The sequence below is a fragment of the Malurus melanocephalus genome, unplaced genomic scaffold (assembly GCF_030028575.1).
Source record: "Malurus melanocephalus ecotype Western Australia unplaced genomic scaffold, MMel_1.1 scaffold_9, whole genome shotgun sequence".
Classification (NCBI taxonomy): Eukaryota; Metazoa; Chordata; class Aves; order Passeriformes; family Maluridae; genus Malurus; species Malurus melanocephalus.
The window spans coordinates 462863-482659 of NW_026623241.1; the positions used below are offsets into that span (position 1 = coordinate 462863).

General features: G+C 38.9%; 2 protein-coding genes across 4 annotated transcripts in view; both read right to left on the reverse strand.

The window, feature by feature from the left end:
- Positions 1-954: 954 nt before the first annotated feature.
- On the reverse strand, positions 955-9520 carry MSMO1 (methylsterol monooxygenase 1). Its single transcript, XM_057375419.1, has 6 exons — positions 9439-9520; positions 7426-7735; positions 6255-6403; positions 5258-5384; positions 3397-3551; positions 955-1889 (listed from the first exon to the last, which is right to left on the reverse strand). The coding sequence occupies exons 2-6, from the start codon at positions 7678-7680 to the stop codon at positions 1682-1684; spliced, it is 894 nt and encodes a 297-aa protein (XP_057231402.1). The 5' UTR covers positions 7681-7735; positions 9439-9520; the 3' UTR covers positions 955-1681.
- An 848-nt stretch (positions 9521-10368) lies between these two features.
- KLHL2 (kelch like family member 2) overlaps positions 10369-19797 on the reverse strand; it is a 56387-nt gene continuing 46958 nt past the window's right edge. For all 3 annotated transcript variants that reach the window (XM_057375430.1, XM_057375447.1, XM_057375439.1), the window contains 7 exons: positions 19406-19523; positions 18550-18747; positions 17681-17782; positions 16844-16972; positions 12445-12585; positions 12144-12287; positions 10369-11506 (listed from right to left, as the gene is read on the reverse strand). In XM_057375430.1, coding sequence (XP_057231413.1) covers positions 11478-11506; positions 12144-12287; positions 12445-12585; positions 16844-16972; positions 17681-17782; positions 18550-18747; positions 19406-19523 — 861 coding nt within the window. In that variant the 3' untranslated portion in view covers positions 10369-11477. The remainder of the gene's footprint in view (positions 11507-12143; positions 12288-12444; positions 12586-16843; positions 16973-17680; positions 17783-18549; positions 18748-19405; positions 19524-19797) is intronic.

Consider the following 19797-nt stretch of genomic DNA (forward strand, 5'->3'; position numbering starts at 1 on the left):
CAGAGGATAATGGCCATCTTTGAAATCTGATTAAAGAGGTTGTTTCCACAATGGAGAGTTCAGGCTGTCAGTGCATATGGATTCAGCAAGGCTTGAGTACCAGTCCCTGCTAAAAACTGAACAGTACAGGGATTTCAGCTTCCGTKCACCTGCCACARTCAAATACTTTTTTTTTTTTTTTACCTCTTTTTAGAGTGAAGGAGGAAGCCACTGAATTTCAGCAGGGATAGAGATGAGAAGTAAAACCTTCTACAAAACATCTAAGAGGAATCTAAACTACTTCCACATCTCAAGTAATATTTGAGTCATTCTGCATGTGATTAACACCTTGCTTTTTGTTAGAAGCCTGATCTCATCAACTTTCACTGGATTATCTGTTTTGAGTATTATACCAGATTGTATRTGAAGCAGCACTAAAACTCAGGTGTGGTCCTCAGTAAGCAAAACACTGTAAAGTTCTCTAAGGCACTTATCAAGTAGATGAAGTGGTATTGGAAGTCTGAAGAGCAGCTGACATGACAATACAAAGTAGATCTTTGAAGGTTTTAAGCCCTTTTCAAATGCTTCCACTGTTAATTCCAGTCCAACAGCCAAATACTTACAGCAGATTCAAAAATACTGGACTACTGCTTCTGTGACTAGCACAACCCAAGAAGTAGATTTTGAGATTCTAGCTTGAGATCAAGCTGTAGCCTGAGAATACACTCAGCCCACAAGATATTGCTACATTGAGCACTTATGTATCCAAGTCCTTCAAAACAAAAACCAGAATTTACATGTTCTCCGTTTCCATTTCTTACTGCTGTCATTGTAAGTAGTTTAATAGATGCTGCTCCAAACCTTCCTAACAAATAATGCTTCTTCATTAGAGAGATGAAGACTAAGACACTATATCCTACATGGTTTTTATCTCAGCTTTGTATTGGAAAGCATATGGAAAGTATAAAACACACATCAAACCAAACCACATTTATTTCATCAGTCACAAGTGCAAATATAGCAACAAGTCAGATCAGCAAATTACAACACATAGAGAAGAATGTAATGTAAATGCTAAGTACACTGACAGACAAAATCCAAAAGAGCAGCAAAAAAGTGTCTTCAGATAAAAKTTTCTATTCTTTTTACCTGTAATCTAAAATAACATAATAAATCTAGATCAGGAATGTCTCTGATAACTCATGTTTAGCCTGGTACTCTGTTATTAGCAGTTCACATTATCCAGTGTGCAAAAGACCTGTCCAAGCTTCCTAGTAACAGACATTTTGGTTTTAAGCAACTTTTACTCAATATTTAAATACAGTGCTGATGCTAGTTAATAACTTCTGCTATTTGATATTATAAATTTAAGAATATATATTTGAAAAAACTAAGACCAACTTCAGTGTACATACCTGGATCCAAAAATGGGCAACATTATTGATAAAACTGACTTTTTTCTTGTCAAAAAAAAAAGATAGATGCAACTCATCTCTGCTTTTTTTCCATCATTTTTAAATCTGTAGTTAAAATATATGCAGTACTTATGTATAAAATAGAAAACATTCCCGTTAGAAAGATACTGCAATTCAATTAGCTGTTTTTCCCTACCACTTAGTAGCCAGGGAACATGATTTACGCTAAACACCCAATCACTATTCTGCTTTACAGAAAAGCAAAAGTTGACTTTTACACTGGAAATTTAGTTAGCCTTCTTCTTTGTTATGCACTGTTTCTTCTTCTCTTTTTCCTGATAGGCAATGAATTGAGAGTCTGTACCAAAGATTCTGTCCCACCACGTGAAGGTTGAAGCATAATTGCCAATAAAGTTCATGTGATGGAAGTCATGAAAACGGGCCCCAGCATAGAAAGGCACCAAATGAAGAGGGTTCAGCGGGACATCGTAGCCACTACAGGGGAGAAAAAAAAACCCAAAAGCCACTAGGGTTAGGATTTTTTGAGACAWAAACTACAAAATATAGACACTAACTGGTCAATTTCTAGAGCAAAAATATTTTACCATATTCTAAAGTCCTGAGGTAATCAGTATGATATTGGCTTAAAATGAAAACAAGATCCCTCCACTCCTAGCCAAATGATTCTGTAAATTATCCCACAGTAGCTTTGGCACATGCTTTTCAACTCAGTTTACTAGGTAATACAAAAAAAATTTAAGCAAGTAACTTAAAAAAATCACAGTGGCTGCCTTCCTGCTGGCTTATCAGTTTTAATTAAGAGTGACGTCAGGAAGGAGGAACAAGAAGTAACATTAAGTGCAAACTATKGACATCAGCACAGCAGTTCATCAGAGAACATCTCAAATCAACAACTGTACACCTACTCTTTATTTTCAGCTTACTGCAAGTTCTTCAAATATTTCAAATTCAAATATATGATTAAAGGGAGATTAAAAGCAGAACAGTGTGCTCTAGATGGATTTCAACTCTTTTGCTCAGTAGWACTGGAAAGCCTCTTACCACCACCTAGTGGGGAGAGTGCGAGGCAATTCATTATAAACCGCTCATGTGGAAAACAAACTAAAATAATAATAGGAAATTCGTATTTTTCATCAATTACTTCATGGTATTTCACAACATATACTTTGGGAAGTCTACAAGCAAAGTGTAAATAAACCTGGAATTCTTTATACCATGAATTTACTGGCAGTTCATCTTCCATTAAATACCTGACACTCAACTTGCAATAAGACACTACCTGCTCCATAATATATTTACAAACACAAGGTCAAGTGTTAATACTATGATTTCAAAAACAAACTCCTAGTGTCCCCTTCCTCTTGAACACAGGAAAGAAAAGCTCATTCATAAGTAGATGAACTAAACAAAGCCTACTGGGATTTGCCCTAGCATTTTGGAGCCAAATTTGAAATAAGTCAGTTTTACTACAGAGATAAGAAGTCTTGTCCTTTTTATTCACAAAAAATAAAAATAAGCAAATAAACAAAAGAAATCTTATGAATTTGTTTTAAAGAGAGTCAGTGGWCATAGAGCATGAAGTTTCTCTTGAGCAAGAAAACAGTCTGACAAAATACTAAACAGAAAGAAGTCTTGGCTGGAATATCACTTTCTGTAATAGATTTTTGGTGTTCCAATATGCATAAGACCACTTGCACACCAAATATMATAAGCCAGAAATCCTAAGGAGGCACTGAGCTTCTCTAACCTTCCTTGAGATGCTCTAGCTGATAGTCCATATTCTTTTAATCAACAAGACCTGCTGTTAACACTACCCCAAAACAGAAAAGAGTGATAACTCTCCAGGTTGTGTCATTCTTTGTAAGATACATAAAAGCATTTTAGTGCAAAATAAACAGTACCTCTCAGTGACAGAGATGAGTTCGAGACACACGCAGGGACAAGAGAAAAAGCAATTATTAAGAAGCAATGAGTATCTCACCTGTGTACATCAATGGTTTCCATCAAGCGACAAATCACCCATGCCCACAGAAGAACCACGTGRTTACAGAAAACAACAATTCCAATAAAAAAGCCAGTTCCAAGGATGAGTGTTTCCAGAGGATGTGCGTATTCTGCTTGCATTCCAAATGGAGACTAGAAAGAGAGAATAGACARGAACAGTCACCATTTTCAGTTTTATCTACTTCCAAATCAGAACCACTACTTTGCAATATTCTATCTTTCACATTACCCCACAAGACTACCACAGGACAAATAATGTTTGGGCAAAGGGAATGGTATGACTGAGCAAAGGCCATTACACATGTATTTAGCTCCTCTTTGGAAAAACAGTACTCCAAGGTCATAAGGATTATCACTCTATAAGTGATTCCAAACACTTCACTACTAGTTAAAAAGTTGAAAACTTTTATTTAGGCTTACCATCACCCCAGGTCAAAGCTTTATTTCAGGAATATTATAAGTGTTTGGCAAGCTCCTATCAGCTTTGCTATACATCCAGACTGGGAAGCAGAAGAAAGAAGGAAGCCAAAATATTCTCAGAAGCAGGACTCACTTAGAAATTTATTACCAAAATAAAAATTCAAAATCCCTCATCTTTGACCACATTTTAAAATAAATTTATACCACTCAAATGCTATGTTGAGATTGATATAAAACATTTTCTCTCATATAAATACACACACACACACACCAGTCATTCTTACATTTAGTTTAGCAAAAAAAAAAAAAAACAAAAAAACATTCCAGAGTTTTCAATCGTGGAACACCATACACAGAGAATAATATTTTTTAACCCAATGCTGAAAGTTATAAATAAGATAATCAGAAAAAATAAAGTCCACTTTGTCTTAAGGGATTAGGTCTTAAGRGATACTTTAAAATCATCTATTTTTGATATGAGAAGTTTTTCATGAAATGGCCATTAGGCTACAGATCACTGCTGTGAGAAGTGCTAACCACTCTCGAGAATAATGGCCAAAAGCTGCTCCAGCTAAGGACCTGAGGGGTTGCCAAGAGTAAGACGAAGAGAGCAGCTGCTGCTGCAGATGCTGTACATATGCATGCATCAATCCATACCAAGSTCCTCTATTGCTGGCAGCATGCATAAAGCATCCCTGATGTTTGCAGCAGCTTGCAGTTTCCTTTTGGCACAGCCTACACTGAAACACAGCACACAAATGCAYAGCACTGACTCCTGGGCTCCACGGGCAGTGCCACCTAAACATCACCTACAAGGTACAAACACTGCTGGATCCTGCCTGGCTCATTACCTGGTGCTCAATGCCAGCTCCAACACCACTACATGCAGAACCACCCAAAACCCATGTTGCACTGTGCTYTCGATGTAGGATTGTACAGATTCCAGAGGCACTCATGCAGAGCTGTAACCCTTCCTTCAATCAAGTATATGAAGCACACACCCAAGTTGCACAAGAGCCGCCTGTTTGATCATGTTCTGGGGATTCACATGTTCTGGTTAATAGCTCAGGTGGTGGGGAACTGATGTACACCCAAACCCAAAAAAACTGTTTCCCTTTCCCTAACAATGAGAACTATATGTTTATTTTTAAAAGTCTGCTTTGCCTTGCTCATAGATATGATTAAAACTGTAGCAAGAGTGTGATCTTTTATTTTGCTGAAATGAAATCAAATTATCGGAGGTGTTTTCAGCAACAAAATGGATGACTGYTCTTGACAAAGTGCCCACAAAAAGGCATCTATCCCACTGTCAAAGCAATAGAAAATACTTAGGTCTTTCAAATGAGATGTTTAAATAAATTTTATGAAACATATACTAAAAACTATTATTAAAGAAAAAAGAATTGAATAATACATACAACAAAYTCATGGTGAACCTTATGGATATACTTGTATATTCTCTTGTGATGCAGCAATCTGTGCAGGAAGTAGTGCCAGGCATCCTCAATCACTGCACATCCAAAACACTGGGCAACCAGAACATACCTTTAAAAAGCAGAAGATCCATTAGTTACACAAAATACTAGCAGACGCATAATCCTGAAAGAGAAAATAGATTATATGCTAATAACAGGTCAGAAATGTTTAAAAGTAGTACTGACTGAATAGCAATGCACTGGCATTACATTTTTTAGCTTGCTAAAAATATTAATTACCAGGTAAACTGTGCTTATCAGCTCATCTGTTGATGTGTTGAAGTGAGTTAGGACACAATGTAACAAGATGTCATTTCAATATTACAAATACAGTCTACAGAGAACAACCACAGACTGTGTGGGAAGATACGAAATAGAGCTAGATCAGCTATCTACAGGAGAGAGCAATCAGCTCTCCAAGAAAGATGACCTACTGTGGTAAAGAACTGCTGTTGGTGCTGGGGAAGAAGGAGGCACCTATAGCTAATCCAACTTTGTTTAAAAATCTATCAGTTCAGCGCAAGAAAAGAGGCATGTTAAGCCTCTCATTCTCTCCTCTCCTTCGAGGAACACACTWCTGCTCTGATACAATAAAAGGGGGAGGGTAGAGACACTTAGGAGGAATAAAAAAATGTGGATAAATAAAACCCCCAGAAAATCCAACATTTAACCCACCCCACCAGCAATCTTGCTTTGCTTCCATAAACTCCCTCCTAATCCCCCTTCTCTCCTGAGGATTAGAACAGCTTCGGGCCCTTAAAAAAAATTTAGAAAATTCTAATTAGCTCTTATAGCAGTTAAGCATCAACTGAAGGATGATTAACAAATGCAATTCACATTGCAAAAATATTTTCTATTAGAGCTGATGACACTAATTGTTAAATATCCTGCGTTCAACTGTATTTAACTCAGCATCACCATATCAGAAAAATCTACGCACCATCTCGGCATCTCTTCCCACCCATACGGGATGTTAAAATACTCTGTGAAGTAATAGGTACCACAAATCAGGGGAAGCTGAATGAAGAAGTGATTGAAGAGCAGGGTTTTGAAACACTTCCATTGTTTTTCCCATGTTTCTGGTTTATCCTAAAATAAAACAAAAAAAATCAATTATGTTACGTGTTTCTATTGCACGTAAGTGAAGAACTGCAAAAATTCATATGGAGTCAGTTTAATTTCACCTTGGAAGACAGATAACATGCCTTCCAATAATGCAGATTTTACTCAGACAACACAAATAATACGGCATTGGATTCAGTTTTATCAAAACCTCGTTTTTCTAGGCTAATGTTTTAAGTTGTCTTTGTCAGACACTTCCAAAATATTTTTGTTTTTTCAGTATTTATAGTTAGCAGGAACATTTCATACTCAACAGTTTAACGGAATCCAATTTTGTTTTTCTTCTTCACACCACAGAATGCATTTCCATTGCTAAAATAATACAAGAGAGACTGAAGGAATAAATTGTCTTGAAAACATCCAGTTTTTGCAGGGAGACATTTTACCAACTACTGCAATAATTTAAGAAGTTGGTGCTATTAATTTTTAATTCATAAGATAATAAACTAGGATAAAACAATAATCTTTAGATAGTCGATGTGCCTTGACCTCTGATAAGGAGTGTGCAATCCATCCAAGGCTTTCTTCATTGTTTAAATATTTCAAAATCCTTTTACGAGTGTGTGCTTRGAGGTACTTTGAAGAAGACAAATGCTATTAAATATGCACACCATGTAATTATTTAATATTAAGACACACCTCTACCACCAGATGCCAGAATTCCATTCATCTTCCCCTGCTGATACAAAAACTCTGTATATAAAACTTCACTCACAGTAAGGCTGACATACTCTTTTCTCTCTATAGCACCATGGTGAAAAGCATAACCCTTCATTGGGGCAAAAAAARCAAACCAACAAATTCTCCTTTTCTTCTCTAAAACCCACTTCTCTTTCTCTCCTCATACACACAGTAATTTTACTTTGTCATTTCCAGSATGTCCAAGTGACAGATGAAATGGGATGGTACACATTGAGAATTAGGGTACTGCAGTTATGTGCTCTGCCTCACGTGTTCAAAGACAAGTATAGTTGACAACTTTCTCTTACCTGTTGAATTTTATACTTTTGCATGTATGGTATAAACTGAAAGATAAATCCTGGTACACAGAGCAAAAAGTATGAAACTTCATGAACTATAAGTGATCCCCAAGTTGCAATTTGGAACTTTGTGTAGTTATCCAGCATGTAATTCCAGGCATTTTTAAATGGTTGTTGCAGGGGATTGTCAGGTAAGAAAGAGTCTATATATTCCACTGCCAGATAGGCAGAGCTCAAGATATTGACGCTGTCGTTCATTGCCATGGTTCAATCATAAAACATCACAATCACAGTCCTTCTGTAGCTGTCTGTAAGTAACCTGCAAATTTTGTGAAAAAATCAATAAGCAAAAGTTAATTTTCAAAGACAAAAACCATTACATGATATAGTCGTTACCTAGCTCTAAAGTAAAAACTGGGGAAGGAGGGGAAAGACAGATTCTCTTCATGCAGAATAGACTAAAAGAACAAAGCTTTAGATTGGTTTGGGAGGCAAACCAATTTGAGAGGCAGCCAGCTCTTAGGTTTTGAGATTATGTCAAGGGAGCAAAAGGACAAATAGGTATTAATTATTAGACAAATTTATTTCAAGATTTTTGTAGGATAATTGTATTCTGTACTAAAAGAGGAAAGGAAAGATTCAAACAAGACTTAACAGATTAATTAACCCTTATCTCTTGATTACCCAGTCCCATTTTTCCCATGGCTGTGAACCAAAATCTATGCAAATTATATTAACACTGTAGCTGGCTTGAGGCAATCCACCTTTCTCTGAGTAATGGACTTTTCCTCACAGCTCCCAAAACCACAGAGGGTGCATTCCTCCAGGKGCCCTGAACTTGTGCCATTTCCACAGACTAGGCTCCTTGCTGTTTTGGCTCAGAAGGGGCCTTTAAAGTCATGTACAGTTCAACCCTCTTGGGATGGGCAGAGACATTTTTCACTCTATCAGGTGGCTCAAAGCCCCATCCAACCTGGCCTTTAAACACTTTCACAGATGGGGCAACCACAACTTTTCTGYGCAATCAATTCCAGTGTCTCAGCACTCTCACTGTTAAAAAAATTCATTCTTATGTCAAATCTAAACCGACCCATTTTTAATTTAAAAACATTGCTCAGTGCTTTGTCACTACAAGCCTTGGCAAAAAGCCCCCTTTCTGCACCACAGTGTGGTGTCCCTTGAGTCTTCTCGTCTCCAGGCTGCACCACCCCAGCTCTTCCAGCYTCTCCCTATCGGCGATGTGTCCTCTGACCATTCCCTCCTCTAACAGGTCCATCTTCCACTCTCAAACAGGTTTGCATCTCACAGGCCAGAGCACACGGGTCCCTCATCGGCTGGTGCWCTTAGGCGAGATCCGACAAAATCAYAGAACCGCAGAATTAGTGAGGTTGGAAAAGAGCTCTGAGATCCTATGACCGAACGCCACCATGCAACTAGACCATGGCACCAAGTGCCGCATCCAACCTTTCCTTAAGCCCCTCCAGGGAGGGTGACTCCACCAGCATCCTGGGCAGCCCATTCCGGTGCACAGGTACCCTAACACACTAAGCAGCATACCAAGCTAGTACCCAGCAACATCAGTCATCGCTTTTCTTTCTTAGCAACAGCATGGCGATGCTGCCATCCCTTACTAATAGCAAGAGCATCGCAGCAGACGCCAAGGCAGCCCACAGCCGGAGCTCCGGGCCGGCSGACGCGCAAGGCAACTTCACCGCCGCCCCGGAACACGACTCCGGGAAGCCGAGGGACCAGCGGCCGGAGTGCACCGGGATCAGGCTCCCCCGTCTCGCCCGGCCCTGCGAGGCAGCGGACACACGCCGGCACTCGCCGCCCGGGAATGCCGAGAAGAGATGGGCTCCCCGAGGAGCCGGCACCCGCAGCCCGGCACCCGCAGCCCGGGAATGCCGAGAAGAGATGGGCTCCCCGAGGAGCCGGCACCCGCAGCCCGGCACCCGCAGCCCGGCACCCGCAGCCCGGCACCCGCAGCTCGGGCCGCACCCGTTGTCGCCCCTCGCCCCTCACCTGCGCAGCGGCGGCGGCAGCAGCGAACGCTCCCGAGTGTGCAATAACAACCGCCGGGGCCGCCCGCGCACCGCGCACCGCCCATTGGCTGCCGGCCCCGCCCGGCGCGGCGCTCATTGGCCGGCGGGCGGCAGCGGCGCAGGGTCAGGCGGGCGGGGGGCGGGGCCGCGGCGGCGGCTCCCGCTCGGCCATTGGCTGGAGAGATGGAGTGAGGATAGTGAGACCCCGGCGCGCGGCCAATGGGGCGGGAGCGCGGCCGTGTGACGCGCACGACGCCATGGGGCGGGGCCCGCACGCGCGGCACGCCGCCCGACAGCGCCCGGCTCCGCGGGGCCCGCCCGGGTGCGGCCACAGCCACGGGAGCGCCACCACGGCCGGGACCCGCCGCCGCCACCGCCCGGCCCCCGCTTACAGCGCTCGCCTGCAAGAGCTGTCACCCCTGCAKGTGCCTGCGCCCGCTCCCTGCTCCCGCGCTAACGAAAAGACTGATGTACGGCGGTGTCGTCATGGCAGCAGCGGCGCAGAGCCGCATTCCCCGGGTTGGTGTCATGCAGGTGGAACTGTACAAGTCAAATAAAAGGTTCCCATTSGAGTCCCTGCCTCGCCCTGCCTTGCGTCACACCGCACATACAGCAGTGCGGCCGCACATGGAATTCGGCCACCTACGTGACTCCCGGCCCTGCCGCCCATGTCGCAGCACAGGCGCTTTCACGGGAACTTAGCCTTGGCTATTCCTGCGCTCAGCCAGCCACAGCTGCTAGAAACAGACCTGCAGCAAAACAGTGATGTTCACGGCACTGGTTCCTAAACCTTAATAATTCTCTATTCGTAGGCATTCAGACTTCCAGAACATCGGCTTCTCACCCCCCTCCCCCTCCGCCCCAATTTATTTCACTGATGTCAAGATTACTTGGTTTGAGACTTGTATTGAGAAACGCAAGTTTTAAGCGACCTGTTGGCATTAGGAAACAATGTACAAACTTTTATTTGAAGAAAATGTCTCAAATATGACAGTTACTTTGGTCATGTTAAAAGGAGGCCATCCAAGAACAAATAAAAATGTGCTGCTTTATAAGCATGGCCACATACAGTATATTCAGATATTGGCTAATAGAAGCTGAGGTTACACACATAAATAGGCCTTTGTACCATGCAAATTCAACGCAATTGCATACAGTCACTATAAATTTTCAGTTATTTTCATGCCAAATCACCTTTTGGATAAAAGGATAAAAAAAGTAACATCTAAATGTGACCAAAATTGAACAGGAAAAAAAACCCCATAAGTACAGACAACATTTTTATTAAAAAGGTTTTGAAATTACACCTGCTCAAGAAGTGTTATACCTTCTCTGATCTCCTTCAATGGGAATTAGTGTTAAGCATTATTACATATCAAAAAATACATCTCTGTTTTACAACATAGTACTGACATATTCAAAGTACTGTGCCAAATTATAAATAGCAAAATCAGGTTTTGAAGAGTTTCAATAGAGAGCAACTTATGCTCACACAAACATATGCACGTAGTATAGTTATGTAACAAAAGTTTTATAAAAGGAAACAAATTTACCCCATGCCAGCTTGAATTACTGAGGTGGGATTCAATACCTACTATGAAGACTGACAGTTCATTTCCTTAAATATATTTATTAGTCTCTGGAAAAAATAAGACAAAAATTTACTTTCACCAGAATACACACCATTCTTCACTCACAATCCGTTTCTCAGTCATAACTGACAGAAGTCGGTCCTTATGAAAGTGTTGGGTTTTTTTTGAAGATCTTGCAATAAAAAAAATTGTCCACCAGGCTCCAAAAATTCAATCAGCTTCTGCTCAACTGCAGAAAAATCCTACGCATTGCTTCTACCTAGAGTAATCTTCATCATCTGTCATCTGTAATTGTAGACAGTCACATCTTCCACTGTGACTCAAGGTGCAGCTACAAGTAGAGAAGTGCTTAGATACTCAGTCACTTCAAATACACTTGTTGAAGACTGCTTCTAGTGCATAATCAAGTTGAAAATCCCTTTACTGATCATAATGGTTTGTCAATAACTGTAACACCTAGAGGGAGGGGAAAAAAAGGCATAAATCTTTAGGCAGTATTTTTTTTAATCAAGAAAAAAATACATAGAATTTTAATATGATGCATTGCAATTAGCATTTTATTGTGCACCAGCATCAATGTACATGTTTCCCTTAATTTTTTTGACACAAAGCTGTCTGAATCAGTGCAAAGTTCTGAAAAAGTTTCCATGACTTGAAAAAACCTGCCATTAATCAAGTTTAATTTTGCTATCAGTGAACTATATCCTTAATATTCACTTAAATAACTTTTTTGTAAAACCGCAATTATTGAAGGAAAAGATTCGCAAAACAGCTCATTTTCTAGATATCAAATCCCAACAAACTTCAGAATTGGACCCCCTAGACTGAGACGTAAGTTTCTTGAAAAAACTGGTCATACCAGAATCGTCTTTCTGACTCATCACTTATGTGCTAAATCACTCTTGAGTACACTTTARYCCCTTTTTTTTTYTATTGTAGTTAATAATTATTTGAAGTTGCCATTCAAAATGTACCATCAGATTCTTCCTACCCATTTTAATATTTTAGGTTTTACATTAGACAAGACTCTGTTTGGATGCTTTGTCAAATGTTACACTTTAGAAAGTCTGTTAAAAATATCTACATGCATTACCTGCATAGCTCCTTCCTGTACTCATACAAGATGAGACAACCGTCCACTTATCGGTTGTTGGATTATAATACTCCACTGTTGATAAATTACAGGAACCGTCATCTCCTCCAACTACATACAAGAGACCATTTACAGCACAAACACCTAAAAAAGGACAGGAAATCAGTACAAAAATTAGTAATTGGCTTACACCACCCCAGATGCATGTTTTTTATTCTGCAATATCATGAAAGTAGCACAAATCCAGGTAGATGCCATTCACAAATGACACTGGCACAATTTTAGTCATTGTTGCACATACCTGCATTCCTTCTGCACATGTTCATATCTGCAACCTGCTTCCAGGAACTGGCAATGGGGTCAAACACTTCAACACTTTTTCTTACCAAAGGACCATCATGACCACCTACTGCATACAATAAATTGTTTAACACACCAACACCTGCAAACATATGAAAATACACACAATTAACCAGAGAATTATTTGAATGATACAAAGGAGAAACAACAAATATGTCAGCTAACATAAATCCTTTATTAAATCAATGTTGGAAATAATTTCAGAAAACATTTGGGTCAGGATGCATTAAAGCAAAGAGACAGTAACTACAGCAAGACTGATAAAATGCCTTGCGTGCTCATCTACCATATTGCAGCATACAAAGACCAGAGCTGTTCTGCAACAGAATATTTAGAAAATTTTGGACGAAAAATGACGTGCAGGAAAATGAGGCTAGTTGAAATTTAGGACTAATTAGAAGTGACAGTAAATGAGACAATGTAGTCAGCCAGCAATAACAGAAATCTGACAAGATGATAAAATGTAAGTGRATTTTTAGAAAATAAAAACTGCGCAGTACAGAGGATAAAAGCTGGATGGATAGACATTATACAATAGGGATGTTTCCACTGAAGTGTTGGAATACCTTGTAAACAGATAAATGAAACAGAAGTAACAGTTAACAGCGAGTACCTTCTCTGGGATTTGAAGAACACCAAGCGTCTTTGAACCAAGCTTCAGTTATCAAAATATCCAAAAGGATATTAAAGGGTGTCCTTTAATCCTAAGGTGTCCTTTACTTTACAACAAAAATTTATCAATCTGTGAGCTTGAAATGAAGGAGTGAGTAAAACTAGTTCTATSTACTTGCTTTTTGCGCACACATACTAAAAAGATGGAAATGGGGACAGAAACAAAGACCTTTTTATTTATTCCTCCCTTTATAATGCATTATTAGAATCCAAACATAATAGATTTCAGAAACGTAGGAGGGTTTTTTGCATTAAAGCTTCTGAGTGATGGACCATAAAGACAACTAAGAAAGCAATTCTAAGAAAGTATACTGGGAAATCTAATAAATGCCACATTTAAGACAATGAAACTCAGAGCTGAGATATAGATTTGCAAATGCAGCTTCTAAAGGGAACCACTTAAAATCTTTTTTAAGGGGAAACAACAAATATGAATACAAAAAATAAGGTAAGTCAGATAAGAAAAAAAAATTGAGGTTAAAAATAAAAAGGAAAAAAAAGAGAACCCCAAGACCTTAATAACCAGCTGAAATATCTTTGAAAAAATATAATTAATTTTGTATTTAAGAGCCATTCCTAAATGTGGAGAGAAACGACTCTTGCTGAAATGACTAAATTTTCTTATTAAAGAGACTGATTTTAATAAAGGAAGAGAGGAAGGAAACATGGAAGCTAACTCGTACTGTAAATCTGAAAAATAGCTTCTTGATGGGATACTTATAAATCCTGCTATTTAGTGCTTTATCAGTGATATTCACTACTAACATTTTCCCATAACCTTCCCAGTTAATTTAATTCTTCTTTTATTGCTATTATTTCTAGGCATCATGCCACAGAACAATATGACTTTTCTTTCTCCCACTCTGATCACACTTTGTTAGACAGGATAGTGTAACATTCATCTTTTGTGGAATTAAACATTGCAGAGCTGGGAGTGCTATGATTCTCWGTTTAAATATGTGATGTGATATAAATCCCCCCACCCATGCTTTCAGTATAGTTACTGGCCTTCCTATTCAGTGTGTAGTTTTCCCTCTGCCACAGTGCCATTCTTTTCTTTCATAGCTCCTTATTTTTAATAATGTCCTCCATTCCTCCATGGYGCTTCATTTACCCTTAATCCCACACCCAGTATCCAGGTCCTACCTTATTTCTTGCTCCTTCCGTCTGTGTCCTCTGGTTGCCGTCTTCTGAGTTCTCCTTTCTTTGTTATTTTTCTTTCCTGCCCATTTTTCAGGACCCTGTCTTATATCTCTCAGCCCTCCCAAATGGCCTATATCTGGATCTGAAGTTCCTCATCCCAATATGTTGCTGGAAACAGATCTGTCCCCGTATTGATCAACTGAGAAGCAGTGGGTACTAAAGAAGAGTAACTGAGGGTTAACCTCTGAAAAGTTGCTTTTGAATGAAGCTGAAGCAGTAGGAACAGAAGAGACGAGCTTAAGTTCCTTGAGATGACCAAACATCCAAAAGTTTAATACAGGAACAAAACTCTCTTCAGTTAGCCCCCATAACACCACCAGGACTGATTGCCAGTTGAAACAGTTCTGGTGGGTTTGGATATTTGGCCTATACAGCCAAGCTTAATGAACAGCCACAATTTTCACATCACCACCCACTCCTCTGCCATGCAAAAATATAATTTTCCATGTGTTTAACAGAGTGGCACAGAAGAATGTTGGTTATTTTAATAACCAACAATTATGTGAATCTCAAATAACTGTCTACATTTCATTTTCCTCTCCATTTTTTTAATTAGTGGACAAGGTAAAAGGCAGAAGAGAGTTGAGTAAGCAAACACAGGGACAAGGGGAGAGAGAAGAGGGGCAGGAAGTTCCCAGTGGTTAGTATAGTTAAGCAGCTAAATTTCAGAGTTGTAGAAAAAATTCAACATTAAGAAAAATCTGAAAACATCTACTGTATAAATAGGCTACAAGCACAACAGTTTGCAAAACAGAGTATCAAAAAATAAATCCTAAGCACTGAAACAAAATGTGTGTGCAGGCAGACTGCAAAATGAAGCTTTGTTATAACCCACCAACACTATTTGGTTGTATCATCTTTATAATGATACTAGCAACTTGCCCATTTCATACAAATATTTTCCTCAAAATTTGCCAAATATTAGATAAGAATATTTTCTGGTACCCTTACTGTAACTCTGTCCAGTTTTTAGTCCAGAATTTACTACCAAGATGCACAGACTGAGTTACTAGAAGTTTCACAAGACAACTGTGTTTCTTCAGGTATAATGTATCATGTTTCCTTCATTAACATCATAGTTTTAGTTTAGAAGCACAATCAAAACATGACTTTTAATAATAAGAGTTATCAGCTTGCTGATTTTATAAGAATATAATGGAAGTATCACATACMCTTAATTTTAGTAATGAATTTAGTACTTTGATAGATTTGTTTTGAAATTATTTGAACTTAATTTAAACATCATTATACTGGTAAAAAACTGTTCAGAGTTAACAAAGAATAATGGAAGGTAGGATGGAAAGTTGGGATAACTGTTAATCATATGCTGAGTGTACTAGAAGTCCATCCAAATTTATTTGTAGCAATATCTCTTCCCATTGTGAAGAATTAATGCAATCACCAGTAGATACTTGAAGGGTGTTGCTAAAAACCAYGATTAAGTACTTTGCATAAAAGTGAACTTCACTACTAAAAAATAAATGTAGAAAATAATATCATGGAATTTGACTTGATAAAGTCCATGGGAACGCATCTAGAGAAATAAAACAACTTCTGTGAGTTGAAAAAACCTGAAATACCAAAAGACAAATAGACGACAGTGAACAGTAAATGAGATTCAAGTCCATAATATAAATAGATAATGGAAATGCTAATGTCAATTTGGAGCTGTGGAAGCATCATTTCATTAAACAAAAGTGGAATACCACAGTCACTTTTGATATCTTTAAAKAGAAATATACATACTCAGAATTGCAAGAAGGAAAAGAAAACCCACCCCAAAAAAAAGAAAAAAGGGATTTTTAAGATTATACAGAAATCAGTGGATATACCTTGGCTAAATGATAAGGAAGGATAACAAGTAGTAGGCTGTACATGTACAGAGGATGTAAACACCAGGTGATGAGAAGAATTACTGAAGGTGAAATAAAGGGTACATAAGTGGAAGTAATAGGATGAAACCAGTAATACAAACTTAAGAATGAACAAGGACAAAATTTCCTGCAGTGAATCAGAATGCAGAACAAGTCCTCCAAAGAGGTGGAAACCTAATCAGAGCTCACACATAAACTCAACCTGAAAATGCTGTTAGAATAATCAGCCCTAACTGGCAAAGAGATCTTTGCAAAAAGACTTTTTTTCATCCTTGCTGTATAGATTTTGATACTTCAGAATTGAGGTGATAGTGATTATTACAATCCATGAGTAATAGTCTGTTAAAAACCATCGGAAGTTGTGGGAAGAGGAGGAATATGAAAGTATGAAAAAAAAGGGAGATATTTACTATTAMAACAGTAAACCTTACTCTGTAGAACAGTTTTGTTTTCATAACGTGCTGTGTATCAGCCACCTGGGACTAGCACATTCCAACAGATTCAGACTTCAGCTTACCTTTTGTATTTTAGGTACATTTTAAACCCACAGGTTTTCATCTTTACCAGGACAGGCGACCCTTGCCCACTCACCTGCTCCGCTCCGTCTCGTGCTCATTTCTGCGACATAGCTCCACTCGTTTGAATTGGCATCATAGCATTCTACTGAACTAAGGCACTGCCGTGATGCTCCATCRTAGCCACCAACAGCATACAGCTTACCTAGGAGGGCAAAGGACAACCAAAGGAACCTGCTGGTTTCTAGAGCTCACACAGGGATTGGCACACAGGCAAAAGCAAGCTAATTCAACTACGGTCAATACATGAAGCTCACCAATAGACTTCCTAGAAATATCAGAAATKTAGATGAAAATTACTTGTACAGTCCACATTTTCCGATTAGAAAGAGCAGTGGTTCCTATGCAGTTAAAAAACATGCACACACCTAAAACTGTTTTAAGACCAAGAATCAGGCCAGGCCTTCATTCTGTAAGTGACGTTCAGGCTGTTCACCACCAAGCTGACTGGAAAGTCAGCAGTTTTCCTGGCACTGTCCTTGGGATTGTCCCCAGCATGCAGCCAGCAAAGTCAGCCACAGATAACAGAGCTGACAATACAGCAGTGCTACATCACTAAAGACCAAACGATAAGCTATTAAYGTCAGCTCTCTGACTTTGCTGACATACTGAACCTAGAGCTTAGCAAGCTTTTCCTCAGTTAGCCTCAGGCACAGCTGAAGCTCTGAAAAACATTTAAAAACTACTATGCTAAAAACTGGTAAAACCCACGTAGAATGATTACAGATTGCTCATACCATTTGAATTACAAGGCTGAGCAAAAACATAAAACATGTTTTCAAAAGTAAGAAAAGCTAGCAGGGTAAATGATTGCATTTCCCTTCGTTCTTTTTAATATCACATGTCAACTTACCTCCAACAACACCTACGCCAACACTACTTCTTCTTGTGTTCATTGGAGCTACATGAAACCACTCGTTTGTCTTTAAGTTGTAAACTTCGACTGATGACAAACCTATGAAGATAACATAACATTTTCTCTATAAATTTAGGTGCAACATACTGYCTAGCTTTCAGGAAACTCTTCATATCTGAAAATTCAAAGTATTTCATTTTAAGGACTGTTAATTACTGAACAAAAAGTGCAACTGATCTCCTTTAGACAGGCAATTTCAGTCAACCCATTCTTTGTATCTGAAAATGGGCAAGTTACTGAAAACCTTTGTGGAACTGTAAAAAATTCTTCACTGGATTTTTTTCCCTTTGTTTGTAATTAAGTCACACATTTTCTCCTACATATGCTTCTTATAATAGTTCTTCAGCAAAAGGATCACCTCTGCACTAATTGTTCAGTGCATTGGAGAAGAGAATGACCAGTGTATGTCTAAAGCCTTCTCACAGGTCAGAAAAAAAATATTTATAATCTTACTCACACTACGTGAAAATGCAGAAATAAATYTCCTATCCAAACAGAATAAAACAGACTCGGTAATTTTTCTGTTCACATCTTCCACAAGTTAAGGACTCTGACTATAGAACGAATACTGAAAGGGAACTTAGCAGAAGTTGACTAGTCATTAAGCCTGAACTTTTAGAAAGGAGAAAACAGTCCACTTTTCAAGTAGAGGAATGTGACCACTTAAGCATRTTCCACATCACAAGATGCCAAGCTACCCTCATGCTTCGTTTCACCAAAAGTACCAGCAAAAAGAGACAYTCAGATTTGATACAATTATGTTAAGAGCAGTCAAAGGTATTCAGAAGTGTCTAAGGCAAACATACCTGTACTCCCATCAAATCCTCCCACAGCGTAAAGAAGGCCATTTAATACTGCTGCTCCCAGTGTGCTTCTCCTGTCTTGCATGTTAGCAACACTTGTCCACTGGTCCTTCACTGGATCATAGGAATCTACTGTACGAACCCTCAAAGAGCCATTGAAACCACCAACAGCGTAAACCATGCCTCCCATGTACACCATTCCTAGAGCAGGGAAATGGGCAAGAAAAATGAGTGTTTCAGTCTCTCTGTCAATTAACTGTATTCTGTACTGTCCTAAGTACACAGATACTTGACACATATTACAGTACTCACTATGCTTGTCATGCTTTCGACAATGTCCTAGAACCACACTTCCTTCAGATTAAGCTCTAGAATTTCTGACACTTTTTGTTACTAATAGCAACAACATTTCTGAATACCATGCTTGCTGAATCTTTTCATGCCTGAATCACTCAGCTGCTTTAATATAGTATTTTCATGTTTTTAATAGTGGACCATCACTTCTTCACATTCTTTATTTCATTTAATAATAATTAATAATTACCTCAATAATAAGGTATTTTAATAGCAAAATTAGTTATTATTACAATGCATTWATATTTAAATTTATTTATCCCTTGTTTCTGTGGGAGGTAATAAACAGTTCATCCTACAGATTACAAACTGAAGCACAAATTAAGCACAATTTATCAGTTATATCATTTCAGATTAGCAAGTAATTCAAATGATCAGGGAAGTCAACATTTAGCTCTTCTCAGATAAATATTTCAAATAGTGTTCCAAAGAATATACAATACTTTATGTAGATGCCTAAATTCTGAAGCATTACCAACCTCAACAAAAAATGAGGCATCCTTACCTGCTCTACATCTTCTGGAAGGCAATTCTGCTACCTGATGCCAGCGTTCTTCTTTAAAATCATAGCATTCAACACTGCGAATTGCCTTTGGTGCCTGGCCCCCAACTACCATCATCAACTAACAGGGAGATAATAAGAAGTGTTAGTTATTTGCATACATGAGAGCACCTGAAAGATCAAAAAAGTGTTAAGAAATAAAGCAAGCTTCTGTAAAAGAAATAAGTAAAGTAAAAATAACTGCTAAGTTAGAAATTTGAATCTTGCAAACCCGGCAAAATTAATTGTTAGGCTTTGTTTAAAACAAATGTAATTCATATTTATTGTGTCCAGRGGAAATACCAGGGGTAGAAAAGCAGGAAGCAATCAGAATCTTGGTAAAGCTCTCATGAAAG